At 45.3% G+C, this 14,435-nt stretch overlaps 1 protein-coding gene across 1 annotated transcript in view; it reads left to right on the top strand.

The window, feature by feature from the left end:
* The window catches only part of CSMD2 (CUB and Sushi multiple domains 2), a 290,461-nt gene that overhangs the window by 199,296 nt on the left and 76,730 nt on the right, over positions 1-14,435 (top strand). The window contains exons 26-29 of the mRNA XM_035562044.1: positions 3,550-3,752; positions 6,152-6,343; positions 8,838-8,976; positions 9,509-9,696. Coding sequence (XP_035417937.1) covers positions 3,550-3,752; positions 6,152-6,343; positions 8,838-8,976; positions 9,509-9,696 — 722 coding nt within the window. The remainder of the gene's footprint in view (positions 1-3,549; positions 3,753-6,151; positions 6,344-8,837; positions 8,977-9,508; positions 9,697-14,435) is intronic.

Raw genomic sequence — 14,435 nt, 5'->3', positions numbered from 1 at the left:
TGAGAGCAGTGAATATACAGTTAGGAGCGGCAGTGGCGTTCTGTTGCGTGGCGGTGATCTCAGTGTCACGAGAGGGTTTATTGATGCTGCCAGCCCCAGCCTAACGAATGGTGCTGTATGGACAGGCTCCGTTTTTCACAGTCTCATCAAGAAATACGAGTGAAAACATCTGGCTGTTGCAGTTTTCCTCTACGGATATTTCTAGGCGCGTAACATTTAGCAGCTTTTACGTTTGGGAACCCTCTCCTGGCTAGAGGGTGGCAGTGGGGAGCCCTGCAAACTGCTGGTAGCATCAAGGACCTGCAGCTTTGGCATTACCGCACAGTGGGGACGTCAGAGCACAGTGCTGTCAGGCTGCCTTCTGCTGCAGCCCTCTCCGGATGGGAGCTCAGCAGCTTGCACGGAGTCAAGCTCGGAGGCAGGGGCTTGGGCAGGAGGTGGCAGCAGGAGGGACCCCCAGGCTGGTCAGACAGCTTGTGGGGTGACTTCTGGAGGGCTGGGGCAGAGTGGTTTTGTACAGGTCGTGCAGATCATCAGTGCAGAGCTGGCCTCTCCTCCGCCTTGCTAAGATGGGAGAAGTTGCCCTCTCTATCTCTCTCTATATGATAGAGGGCAGCTTATATATATATGCATATATATTCCTAATTTGCTTTTTGCTGCATTTTCTTGCATGTAATTGGGATTGTCAGAGTGTCTCCATTGTCTGCTAAGTCAGTTGTTCTGTCTTGTCTTAAATTAAGCCCTGCTGGGAATGGAGTCAGGCTGATAGAAAAACTGTGCTGTTTGGTTACAGATGTGCTTTTTGAATAGATTGATTTGCTCCAGAGATCACCAGTTTTCTTAATAAAATCAGCTGTCCCAACAGACTCCTCAACCAGCTGGTGTTGAGCAACTTATGTCATCTGGTTATATTCCTAAGGCATTCTCCTCGTTGGTAAAGCCTGCGAGCAAGTTGCTTACTAGAAGTAAATGAAGGAAGGGAGCTGCTGGAGGCAGCAGTTAGCCTCGGTCCCACAGCGAGGTGTTGGTGAGCTCCCAGGTGTCCCCCATCCTGGGTCAGTCTCTGCCGCCATCTCCCTGTTTCCCTGTTTCTGAGATCTTCAGCAATGAGTTTTCCCTGGCAATTCTGGCTAACTAGCACTGGCTAGCCTGAGAGCAAACCATCAGGCCAAGGCACCTGTGGAGAGCAGCTGTGCTATGATCCATTCTTACTTTCCTTGAGGTTTTTTTATTTGTTTTTTAAATGCAAGGTCTCTGCTAGCTAGATTTATGATTCAGCTCTTTCGGTTTCTGTCGAATTCCATGGATATCATTTTGTTGCTGAGTGCATTGCAGTGTTTGGCTTTTTTTCCTTTTTTTTTTTTTTTTTTCTTTTCATGGTTCTACCTTATTTATTTGTTTGCCCTGGATAAATGGGAAAGCAGCCAAGCAAATGCTTTCTTGTTCTCTTCTGAGGGCTGCCAGGGTTTTAAGCCCAGTACCTGATTGTTTTATTTTTGCAGCTTTTCTCAGTACAGTTTATAGATCTCTGCCCCTGTTTTGGAGTGGCGTGCCTGGAGTTACCCATGTTAGCCGGATTGCAGTGTGTCGGGTGGTATTTCCCCCAGTGCTAATGTGGCAATGAGAAACAGAGACGACTGAATGGCTTCTTGTCGGCTGACACATTAAGTGCAGGAGTGAAAAGGACTGAGCCCTGATGTATCGCAGCAGCGTTTAGTTGGTAACTCCCTTGGGGGTAACAATAATAATGATGGTATCTCATGCTTAGGTGGTACTTCTCGTCTTGGAAGATCCAAAGGCTCCTCGCGAAGTCTGGATTTGTGTGGCAGCTGCTTTACATCCTTCCACAGCAGAGGTTGTTTTGGAGAGAAGTGCAGCATGGCATTGCCCCAGCCCGGCGTGGGAAGCGAGGAGCATCCCACTGGGGGTTGTGCTGGGACCAAGTTTGTCCCGTCCCGGGTGCCACCAGGTCACTTCTGTCCTCCTCCCACCCAGCCAGGTCCATCACTGGTGCAGGCTCTGCAGTGAGTTTCCTCACCAGGATGACTCCTGGCAGCATCTTGCGTTTTCTCTGGGGAATTTTCTGTGGAAGTGTCAAGCAGGCAGAGCCCTGGTTGAGTTTAAAAGCAGGAAAAAGCAGAGCTCCGAGTAGCACTTGCTGCAGGCGGTTGTGTACCAAGGAGCATTTGATGCAAATGCTGAAGACTTTGCAGCCCTCTCTCCAGGGCAGACAAAACTATAAAGTACACACGGTAAGGAAACACAATCTGCATTCAGAGCATTGTAATAAACACCTCATGGAGAGCAGAGTGTAATTTCACCGCCAGCCACCAGCTTCTTAGTTTCTGTTTTCTCTCCCTTCCCTTCGTTTTGTGTGTTTTGGAGAGCTGGCTCATGCTGACTCTTTTCCTTTATTTCTTACCGAAGTTATTCTGTTAGCTGATCTGAATAGAGTTTTTCAACATCCAAAACTTTGTAAAACGTGTAAAAATCCTTTCCGGTGTCAGCCACTTTGCTCTTCTCACACGCTTCAATCCAGCGTTCAGAATTTGCACTTGCCTGCTTACCATCTCCCCGCAACACACACTCCTTTCTGCCCTTTTTCTATTAACCTCTGGGGCACCTAACACCCTGGTGAGAGTTTCTTTTCCAGCATGATGCTGTTTTAAATAAGAGTGGTGCTGGTTGTTTTCCTTTCCATTTTTTCCCCTGATATACAAGATTAGCTTGGTGCCAGGAGCAAATTCTTTGATCTGAAAGCAAGTAACAAAAATCAATGCATTTTACCAGTAGATGCTGGCCCTTGACAAAAAGCTGTTCCTTGGAGGATACACAAAAAAGCAAAGGGACAGCCAAGGTGATTGCTGTGTGCAACATAGGGACAAAGTGTGAATTGCATGAATATACATCAGTTGTCTGAAGGGACCTTAGCACATTTACTGCTAATTTTCCTTTTAGAATAAGTTTCTCAATACTTCCGTGTTTATCTGTAATAGAGCCCCGTAAAACCAAGGACAAAGCCCGTCCTCCTCTTCACAGCTTCTGTGCCTCCTGGCTGCAGGTTGCTGGCGTGTCCTTGACTGAGCCTTTTGTCCGTGTGACAGCTACTCACTGTAATGGCTGAGCACCTTCAGTGCAAAACCAACAGTGATCTTCCAGCTGGGGATTTCTCTGCTGCCGTGGTTGGTTTTTGGACCTTTGCTACTCGAGATTTTTAGGAGAGATTAGTACTTTTTTTTGCTTAGGGAGAACAGCACAAAGGACACAAATTTCAGAAAGCATTAGTATCCATGACCCAGTTGTTCTCCGTTTATGGATGTGAGTGTTTTACTAGGGAGGTATCCCACTAGGAGATCTTGTTTTTTATAGACTGAGTATGTTTGGTAGAGGGCTAAAATACTGTGTCTGAGGTTAGTGGCAGATAACAGGAGGGAACACGCACAGTGGGATGAGGTACCTTGGGTTGGTAGCAAGCACCTTTGTAACCCTCCCATGGAAGAAGGCAGAGCTTAGTTTGTGGTGTGACCTCCAGTTCTTTCTGCTGCACAGGCTCCATTTCATGGTTTTCCACACTGAGGAGTTCCATGATGTGCTGAGGATCTGGGACGGTCCGGTGGAGAATGGAATCCTCCTAAAGGAGATGAGTGGGTCCAGCTTACCCAGCGATGTCCACAGTACTTTCAATTCTGTCATCCTTCAGTTCAACACGGATTTCTTCACGAGCAAGCAGGGCTTCGCTGTTCAGTTTTCAGGTAGGCGGTACGTTCTTTCCTCAGCGTTGTCCAAACCTGGCTTTACTGATAAGTGATTTCAAGGGTCCATCTATGAAGTACTACTGGCGGTAAGCTCATGACATTGTATTGGACTCAACAGTGTATTGAACTGTGCAGTCTTCCAGCCATTTGTGTTTCGCTGCATTTGAGTCTCTGCAAATAGAGAAAACTCACATATTTTGTCCTTGCAATGCAGTTAAATTCTCTGCTCCCCTCTGCCACAGTCACCTTCACAGTGGTGAACTTGGCAGCAAGATGTAAAGCAGTTCTTTGTGGAATACTCAATAGGAATTACAGATATTTTCCACCATGTTCCCACCCAGTCCCTTAGAGACACCAACATACAGGCAGCATTCCCCAGGCTTTCTGAGAGCAGTTGGTCAGTGGTCTCTGAAAACCAAGTCTATTTAAAATCCCTCAAATTGGATCCCCTTAGATGCAGATCCCCAAAAGCTCTAGCTGCTGTAGGGATGTCATGGTAAGCAGCAGCACTACGTGTAATGCACCTGCAGTCTGTCATTGCCTAAGTCCTGGCGGTCATTACCAAAGACTTGGCCTTGCAAGCACATTTATTGCAGTTATATTAGGGTGATACATCTCAGTGTTCTCACAGAGGTTTCCAGGATGCAGGCCTTCACTGACGTGTCCAGTAACCAACCAGGCAGATGCCCATTTTGGAGATGGCAGGAAATAGCTCAGGGAACTGCTGGGTGAGCAATGATACCACTTTTCTGTGACTCAGACATATCAAAGCAGCAGAGCCCATTCTCTGTCTCCCAGGTTTTTGCCTACAGATTTCTCTTCTGGGTGCGTTGCATGGCCTGGAGAGCAGGCCAGCTCTTTGGGAAGAGTTTGCACTGGCACAAGACCTTCTGGGATAACCATGACAGATGGAGAGCTTTGCTACTGAGCACAGCTCTGCCTTCCTCTCTCTTTGCCAGGCTTGTGTCGCAGCCTGCCAGCGAAGACCAGGATGGGCTGCTAACTTGCCTTATCTTCAGTTGCACAGAAAGAGAGAGAGGGATTTCCTCTGGCTCTTTTAAGAAGGGCTTGCTATAAACTGGCTAGGTGTAATGGACTCATATCAACGTAGCAGGGAATAAGCTCTGCTTGGCTGCCTGATACAGAGCTGGTCTTTATTGAATGCTTCTGTTCAAAGCCTTTGTTCACAAGGTGTGGCTAAGTAGTCAGCCCTAAGCTCAGAAGTATACAATTTTGGATCTTGTGAACTTTAATGATCTATATAAGCTTGCAAAACTTCTGTTACTCCAGGACTTTCCCTGCTGTTAAATAACTGTAGTGTTGACAGGCGGTGAGCTCAGCCAGCAGAGAAGCTGTGCTGCCTGCCCCCCGCTGAGAAGGCGCTTGGGGAGAGAGGCTGGGAGACCAACGGGGGCTGTTCAATACCTCCAAGGGACATGGCAGTGAGGCTGGGAGGGCAACACGTGTATTTCTGAAAGGTCAGGCTTGATGCTTCCCAGGCCTAAAGGCTAAATTCTCCTCCCACTCAGGGGAAGTGAAAAGTGCTAGCATATTAGTGTATTTTGCAGCATGTGTCTGACAAAGAATTCTATAAAAATGCCATGTAAGATCAGTGGATGCCTGGACTTATTAAGTAAACATGCCTGTGCACAATTATACATCAAACTTGCACTCTGTGTAGTGCACTTGAACTTGCTGCTCCCCAGAGCCTTTACCAGCTGGCCTGGCAGATGCTCAGTGCAAAGTAAAAGCCAGTTTTTGTGCATGTGGCAACTTTAAGAGATACCAAAGGAGGAAGGATGCAGAATGAAGTCATTGCTTGGGTATCTGCTTAAGGACAGAGCCTAAGTACAGCCAGTGCTTGGCATCTGCAGTGTGAATCTCCGGTTTATCTCCTTTCCTCTATTACTGTCCTCTGCAAATAAGTCAAGATGGAAATAGGAGGAAATGGAGCTTTCTTGATGGGGTGGTAGCTTGGGACTTGGAACAGCCAGGAACCAAACGGCAGTGTGCCATAGATCTCCTCCATAGTTTATAGCAAATGCAATACTCTTTCCCTGCTGTGGCTATCTGATCCATTCTTGAAATCAATGTCTTTAAAAAGGAAAGGTCTTTGCTGGAGAGACCAGTGTGGGGAGGATGGAAACTTCATAAAGTTCTTGGTAATCAGTCATCTGCAAAATATTTTGCTATTATGTATTCAAAGAACTAGCAGATGTGTTTCAGGTAAATTTATGGCAAATAGGGAAGGAACTTTGAAGTTTTAGGATGAAATGTAGTATGTTGAAAGTGGCTGAAAATAAGATGCTTCATTTTTTGACAAAGCAAGGAAGGTATAAGCTGAGAGGAAATTCTGAAAGCCTGTGTTAAATATATGTATTTTTAATGCTCTTCAGTTTCCACTGCCACTTCCTGTAATGACCCAGGGATTCCTCAGAATGGGAGCCGGAGTGGTGACAGCAAAGAGGCAGGCGACTCCATCGTCTTCCAGTGTAATCCAGGATACACTCTGCAAGGGGAGGCCAAAATCACTTGTGTGCAGATTGAGAACAGATTTTTCTGGCAGCCAGACCCTCCCTCCTGCACAGGTATGAATAAGCATCCATCCTTCCATTGAACTGGCTTCCCTGTCCAGTTTCATTGCAAAACTTCTATATCCGAAGGGGATGAGTCCCACCTGGTTTGAAGAGGTTTGCAGCAGGGTACGTATGTCTCAGCCATCTCACAGAACTACTTTTTGGGTTTGTCCCTGGAGTGTCTGGGACAATAAGAATCTAGTTCATGCTGGAAGCTCATAGGACATCCTGCAATGTAAGTGGTATTATTTAACTCGACAAGTCAAAATTAAAGACTTCTTTAAAACTCAGGTTGGTAGAGAGGATTGGGGTCATGGGTTAATAATTTCTGCATGAGAAGACAACAAATTCTCTCACAAGAAAGAACTATCTGACATTCTCCTTGAGCTCATAAAGTAATAAAAGAAGCTCATAAGTGCTTTTTCATATGTCAAGAACACAAAAATATTCACGATAAAAACACAGGAGCAATAAACATCAAATTTGCTGTCCATTTAAATGCTAGCCACCAGTTATTTATCCTGTAACTTTCATCCCTTTTTGTGCAATGTTTTTTTCCCAAGCAATGAAAATTAGTTAATTGTGTTTCTAACATCTGATTTAACGCCAGCTAGGAAGTTTCTGCAGCATGCATAGGATTTATTCCCCTGCAGGATGACTTGGTGTTTTCTGAATGACTGTCCTAATGATCGAGTGTGGCACCCCTTCAGCCTGATGGAGACAGTCCTTTTAGTTTTCCCGGAGCTATATCTAAGTCATATCGTTGCATGTCATGCCCACCTTGTCATTCTCCTGTTGAGCTTTCTTTCACACCAGAAGCTGGGCTCGCAGTCCTTTTCAGAGCTGCATAGCTAGTGCCTTAATCTAGGTGTGGGATGGATTCTCATGGGTCATCCTTACTGCAGGCAATTTGACTTGGAGATACCGTGCTGGGTCCTTTTGGAACAGAGGCCTGGCAGTCTTGTTTTAGGAGACGTAATCTCTTCGATAGGCTGCGGAAAGCTGAAAGCGATGTCTCGCTTCTTCCCTCCCTTCAGTGGCAAAGGATTGGGAGAAATAATCAGTAGCCAGATAATATTAGTTTTATAGTAACTGGTATAGAGACAGGCCACATAGTTAGAGCTGACTGGGAAAATGGGATTTAACTAAAGGCTTGGATTAGATGGCTGTACTTAGCATTTCAGATATATTTTCACATTTTTTTTGTACAACTTCTGCAGTCCCTAAACAATGTGGGCTTAACTGAAATGTCTGTCGAAATAACCACCAGAGATTTTGGGGCATTTGAAATCAGGATCCTGACCCAACTCCATATAGCTGACTTGAAACCAGCTTCTAGTTCAAATCCTTTGGAGATTATGGGTGGGATTTTCAAAGAAATCGGAGTGTTGAACAGTCATCTCCCTTAGGCTTTTCAAAAATGAGTCTTCAGTTTCTTCAAAATTTTCCCCTGACATTAGTATGGAAGAAGAATGCTCCCTGAAGGCTAATGGACACAGAATATGTGCTTGTTGTTCTTCCAAGTTATTTGTGCATGACCTTCAGGTAAAATCTTCAATGGTCCATGCTGTGATTCAAGAGGGATGGAAGTTCCTGGTGCCTGCAGTACCCTGCAACTGGCCTTGACTGAAGTAGTTGCTTCTGGGCCTTGAAGAAGGATCTCTAGTTTACTCTCTGATGTGAGCTTTCTAGTACAGCCCAGCAAAATTTTACCTGTTACCTCGAGGTTCTTGTGTATTTGCAAGGAGGGCTTTAAAAATGCCCACAGGATGCACACTCACACTCCTCCATGGAAGAGCCTTCCAACATTTGTTCTCTTAGTTCTGTCCCACACTAGTTCATTTCCCACTTGGTGTTTGCATTGTTTTAGTCTGGTTAGTGTCAAACACCTGTGTTCAATGCAGACTCTGCTCCCTTCTCTTACCCCATCCCAAATCTGGGAGGATTGATCTGAGCAACAGGGGGAATTTTAGAGCATTGACTCTCATGAAGAGACTGCAGAAAGGCTGACAGTAATAAATCAATCATGAGTATTCGCCACAGTGGACACAGATGCAGGCAGTTTCAGCCTCAAATAAGTAATAATTGATTTTTCAATCAGCTTGGCATTTAATGTGTTGGCGACTGTAATAAACGCGAACAAATCATTAGTACCAGACAACATGTTTTCACTTTCTTAGCAACAGTCCAGACTTTGACGAGGAGTTGCCTAAATAAATGCAACAAAAGCATCTCTCTCTCCTTCTGGTTACTCATATATCTCATGAGGATTGTAATAGCATCCCTAGTTGTCCTTTTCTGTGTGCCCTGTCTGGAAGAACAGAACCCTCATTTCTGTTAGGGCCGCTACAAGCTCTTCCAATACGTATCTTTGAACATTTGACAAACTTGCAAACTGCCTCTCTGTCCCCTTATCTATCCACCTTTCTCTTTTTTTCCCTTCCTTCCTGCTATTTTTAAAGTTTCTCTAAGACAAAGCCTCATCCCTTTGCTTGATTGCCTTCAGCTCCCTGTGGAGGTATCTTGACAGGACCAGCAGGAGTGATCTTGTCCCCGCAGTACCCAGAGCCCTACCCGCCAGGGAAGGAGTGTGACTGGAAGCTGACCGTCTCTCCTGACTATGTCATTGCCTTGGTATTCAATATGTACGTACCTGAGAGCTGTTTGGGTCCCCTTCTCTGGCTGCATGTGGGGATGGGGAGTCCCAGCTGTGGGGCACTGCCTGGGTGAGCCAGGGGGTTCATGACCCACCTGTGGGTCATGATCTACCTGGAGAAACCAAACCGAACCTGCTAGGACTGGGCCCATAGTCCTCAGTAGTCTGTTCTCAAATGTTACCTTAATTTGGGAGAATGTGCACATATTTCAACTGCAGCTCCTCCTTGATATGTGCATGGCTTTTAAAGAACGTGTCCATGTAACTAGAAGAAGATAGGAAACCCCCGTGACTTCACAGGACGTAAGATTACATGCTCTGGACTGCATCACTGGTCCTCGATTCCTTACATAAGGAACGGAGATAAAAATGTCCTGTGCTTAGCAGAGGAGCTGCCTGGGGGCAGAAACAGTCTCTCGGCTGTGTGGTTGTGCAGCCCATCAATACCACAGCCTCTCTTGTTCTCCAAGGGGCTGCTGTAGCATGCTCGTGCTTCAAGCGCTCTTCCTCTGTTTTCGCAGCTTCAGTTTGGAGCCTGGCTATGATTTCCTTCATATTTATGATGGACCCGATTCACTCAGCCCCCTGATTGGAAGCTTTTATGGCTCCCAGCTACCCGAGAGGATAGAGAGCAGCAGTAACAGCCTCTTCCTTGCTTTCCGAAGCGATGCATCTGTCAGCAACACTGGATTTGTCATTGACTACACAGGTAAGAGCTGCCCGGGGGTGCACCTGGCCCAGCTAACTCAAAGTACTTGGGATTTTGCCTGCATTTATTGTCAGGTTAGACCACCTAGTTGAACCAGGTGGGAGAAGCTCTAGAAGCTATGGGAAGCTCTCTTCAGACAGTAACCCTGCTGCCTCTCCTGCTATCACCGAAGCTGCTGAAGATGCACAGTGGACAAAAGTAGGAGATGCAGAGAGGGGATTCTGCAGGCTGGCAGAAGAGACAGTGACATAAGGTAGATAAGAGCAGCATAAAAGGCGTGTCATGTGGCTAGGGATCACTTTTTTGTGGCTTCAGCTCTAACGGTGAGAGACATGGGCAGTGGTTAGAATTTTCCCTGGATGCTTTTGCCTCTCTGTAGATGGAGCAAGCTGAGAGGTGACAGACCTGGCACTGCTGCTCTGGGAGACAGGGAGCAAAAGGAAGGCTTTGGCAGAGCATGTTTCTTGTTTGTGCACGGAATAGATAAAAGAATGGAGTTGTTACAAACTCTAGTGAAAAATATGCTCTGAAAAGCTGGGTCTGATGAGCCATGATTATGCAACACAGAAAAGGATTAAGAACTGCAAAAAACAGGTCTACAAAGAAATGATTCTTCAAGCCTACTCTGGCCTATATATACTAGCTTGCAGTATGGGAAAAAAAGTATTGATAGCTTCAGATGTCCTGGATGTATGCCACTATAAAACATGGCTTTGCATCCATGGTGTACACTGTGAAACAGGCTGTTGGCTCTTGTTGGCCCAACTGTGTGCTGCGGGAGCAGTAATGGCTTGTGCTAGAGAGCTGATGGGCTGCTGCTTTCTCCGTGTGCTTGGGCAATTCTCTTTTCCAGTACCCTATATTCAGTCTGTAGCTTCTGCTGTTGAATTTACCTGACCAGATATTAAGTGATAGTGAAATGGCAATTCCTATTATGTATACCAAACAGATTAATTTCCCTGCAGTGAAATTATGAAATAATAAGATGAAGACAACTGGTACTGCTTAAGATTCAAGAGATTAAAAGTTTTCTGCCCTCATTAGAATTAATTGTACTGAAGATTAAGTCTCGGGTTTTTTCTTCTTTTCCCTTTTCCTTTTGGGTAGCCATAAAGTAGTTAACAAATGAAATCTCATTAAATTAGGGTTGTTGTGTGATGCGTTTTCTCCTAAATACTCCTACAGTGTTAATCGTGCCTACATACTTCCCTCAAAGCCAAACTGCTGGGAGAAAAGAATGAGTCTTTAAGTTTGCTCATTAATTTCCCCGCACTTTAAAAGGAGCCCAGGATTCAAGTCTGAGAAGCAGCAGAAAATAGAACTTTGGGGAATTGAAGGAAGAAGAAAAGCAAGGCTGGGGGGAGCACGGGTGAAGGAAAATCAAATGCCAAGCTCAGCTCCTTGCCAGCGGGGAATCCCAAGTACAGTTCAAAGACGCTGTCCCTCTCAGCCTCCTCGTTGTGTTCGGTCAGTGTTGCAGCCCAAGTAGGCTTCTGCCCTTACCTCCCTAAATACCCTGTATCACCTGTGCCAGTTGTATGTGAAATGCTGCTAATTCCAGGGGCTTTGTAGTCCCCTTTTGGTGGTGTTTGGGTGGAAAAAAACCAAACCAGCCATCTGTCAGTCCCTCCTTGAAATCCTGCATCTTCTCTGGGACTGGGACTGTATCGCTAGCCTGGAGCTATGGTGTGTTGGGTGAATTTCAAACAGCTTCAGCACTTCATTTGAAATTGTTTCAGGGGCAATGGCTCTTCAAGAGAAAATTGTCTTCTGGGGCCAGTAGGAATGGAGAAAACAGTGAGAAAAGAATGAATTTGTCTTTTACTATGCTGATTTTTGCATGGAGCATGACAGTGAGAGTGAAGTGGGACTGCAGCAATGCCATAGGAAGGTGTTTGAGGGCAGATCTTCAGCTAGGCAATTTCCCAGTTTAGCTACACTGATGTACTACACCAGCAAGATTTTTGATAGATGAGCACATATCATTGCTTTGTACCTCTGATGCGCTGTCAGCTGGGCAACAGAATGAAAAATCAAACTAAGGTTATTAGCAAAAAAAATGCACTTCCCCCATGCACTCTTAAATTATTACATTTAAATTGTTTACTGTCTGCATAAAGCTTTGGATTGGTTCAAAGGGTAAGGTGAAACTTAAATAGTTTGGGGGATTTCAGCTGGGGAGAAATTTATCCTTTGGGGTGACTTAGCAATAGCGAGTAGATTTTGGCTTGAGGCTGGCTTCTGAAAAGGAAGAAGTGCTTTCCTCAGGCACCCTGTTGTAGGTCTGGGGAAGTGATCACAGTCCTTAACAAAGTGCTTGTCTGCAACACTAGTTAATGCTGTTTTTTTGAAAGCAGTGTGCTTTGTTCATAGCAGATTCACTAGAGCCCAGCAACTCTTAGTCTACCAAAGCAAAAGGATGATAAGTTCTTTGTTACAAAATAGGAAAGACAGTTACAAAACAAGAGCATAAATACAGGAAATAGATTGCTTCTGATCTACCTACAATGTGTCTCTTGTTCCAGTTATTGCGTAAGATTTAACTGTCTCCAGTTGATTTTCAAGACCCCTTTGTGTGAGGGTCTCCCATTAAGCTGCTGTTGCCAGAAAATGCTCCTAGATACCCTTTCAAATTTGACTGTGGATGAATCTGTATGGTAGGGATTATCTTTTCGCATTGGGAAATCAACTGAATAATCAGTTCACATTGCATTATCTTGCAAACCACAGATTTTGAGAGGCATTTTACGTATTCATAATGATATTTTTAAACCAAGACCACACTTTATGAGTGATGTAAAAGGCAGGCTGGTCATTTGGAGAGCTTTCCCAGATTATCCCCCCAAGATATTCTGTGTGTGTTGTGGATCTGCAGTCATGGACATAAAAGCGGGTCAAACTCCGTTAAGTCCCTGCCTCCATCCAAGCGACACATCCTGGTGCTTTGGTACCGAATGTGACCCAAGTTGCATATTCAGGTTTGGCTCCTCATGCTTAGGGCAGAAAGTGGGAAGGAGTTTCCAGGTCGGATGCTCCAAGGCAGTAGGTTTTCTCATGCTTTCTTAGTGCTTCCTGTTTCTGTTGGAGGCCAAAAGTGAAGAGGCGTGAAATTGAAAGCAAGTGAAGCAAAACCGATTACTTTTCACCCATCCAAAGGAGTGGGGAAAAAAAGGAGAAAAAAAAAAACTTATTTCAAATCCGTTATTATTTTGCCAGAACTATTTTGCCCATCCTGAGCATATAAACATATACTCAGCATTACTTATGGGTTAGTTAAGGTGGAAATTCCCCACAGAAACGCTATTCTGCAAAATCTGTTGCAAGGCAAGCTGTTTAAAAACATCTAGTACTGCTTGCTGTTAAAAAGGTCAGAAATAGGAAATGATGCTTGACCCTTAAACAACTTGCATTTGAAAACACAGATCTGTTCTTTGGTCCAGTTTCCTGGGGTGAGTTCTGACTGTGCTCCTGGTGCCTGGCGTGGCAGCAGCCTCGCCGCTTGGGGTGCCAAGGCTGCCTGACGTGGGAGATCCTCACGTAATCTGTCCTTTCATCCGTATATGATGACTGCTGTGAAAATCTCTTTTAGGCAATTTCTCTGGGTGTTGCTGTAAGGCTTAACGCTTATTAAAGGCTTGCACATGTTCACAGAGAAGGAGCTCGTGGTGTGCTGGGCAGACCAGCGCTCTCTGATGGAGCTGTTCTTGAACACGTGGATAAAAGCCTGACCTCCTCGTCTAGGAGCTCCTGCAGGCTTTGAGCTTTCCTTGGGAAAGGAGAGGGGAATCACAGAAAACTTCTTCTTTCTGTGGACTAATGAGCCAGTTCTCATGGCATTTTTGTCTTGACTCTTTCCTAAACATTTGGCAGCCTGACTCCATGTTAATTGGGACATCAGGGTGAAGTCCTTGATTTCTGAAGGGTGTGACTGAACATAAAACTTTAATTCTAAATGAGCAAGCACTTTGTAGCCCAATAAATCAAAGGCTGTGGAAGCTGTGGCTTTTCTACATCCCTCTATGAGTTTCTTGCTGTCACCATGCAACCAAATACTTCCTTAAGTTTGAGCTTCTGCCTCCCTTTGTGGCCTATAGCTGAGGATCATTGGGGCAGTTCATCAGCAGAGGAGTGTTCAGCTGGAGAATTGTGTAGGACTAGTGTCAGGATGCATCGTCATCCAAGGTGAGTGGTGTCCCTGAAGGCACAGACCCTCAAGGGAACAGAAACAGTCAAGAACGAGGAAAACACAACAAAAGCAGCGGGGTCATCTCTCAACAATCAGCCACCACCCCCTTTTCAGCAGCCAGCAGAGTGACTTGAGCGCTGAACATCACGATTTTTCAAAGCAAGAGCAGAGACTGAGATCAAGCACATAGCTGAGACATCTGACAGCTGGGTGGGAGGCTGATTGGCAGGTTGAAGCTGCATCAGCTTGTTAGAAGAAAGGCAGTGAGGCTGTGCAAAATAACAAGAGAGGCAGAAAGTGGCCATAAGAAAGCCGTTGGGTGCAGCTTTTGTATGAAAGGGTCTAAAACATTAACAATTCTGAGAAGTAAAGGCTTGCAGAGTGAAGAAATATTTTGGACATGTAGATGAGGCATTAATTCTTGTAAATGGCTTGTGTGCTGAAGTGAACTCTGAGCTCTGCAACTGCACCACTCATCTTCAGTGCCCTGGCTGACTGATGCCCAAAGCGATTTGTTCGCCTCTGTGGGTTGTGGTGACCAGTCTGTGCCAGA

Source organism: Cygnus atratus, chromosome 23 (genome assembly GCF_013377495.2).
Source record: "Cygnus atratus isolate AKBS03 ecotype Queensland, Australia chromosome 23, CAtr_DNAZoo_HiC_assembly, whole genome shotgun sequence".
In the NCBI taxonomy this organism is placed as follows: domain Eukaryota; kingdom Metazoa; phylum Chordata; class Aves; order Anseriformes; family Anatidae; genus Cygnus; species Cygnus atratus.
Note: the sequence above shows the minus strand (reverse complement) of the source record. Positions and strands in the feature narration are given on the sequence as shown.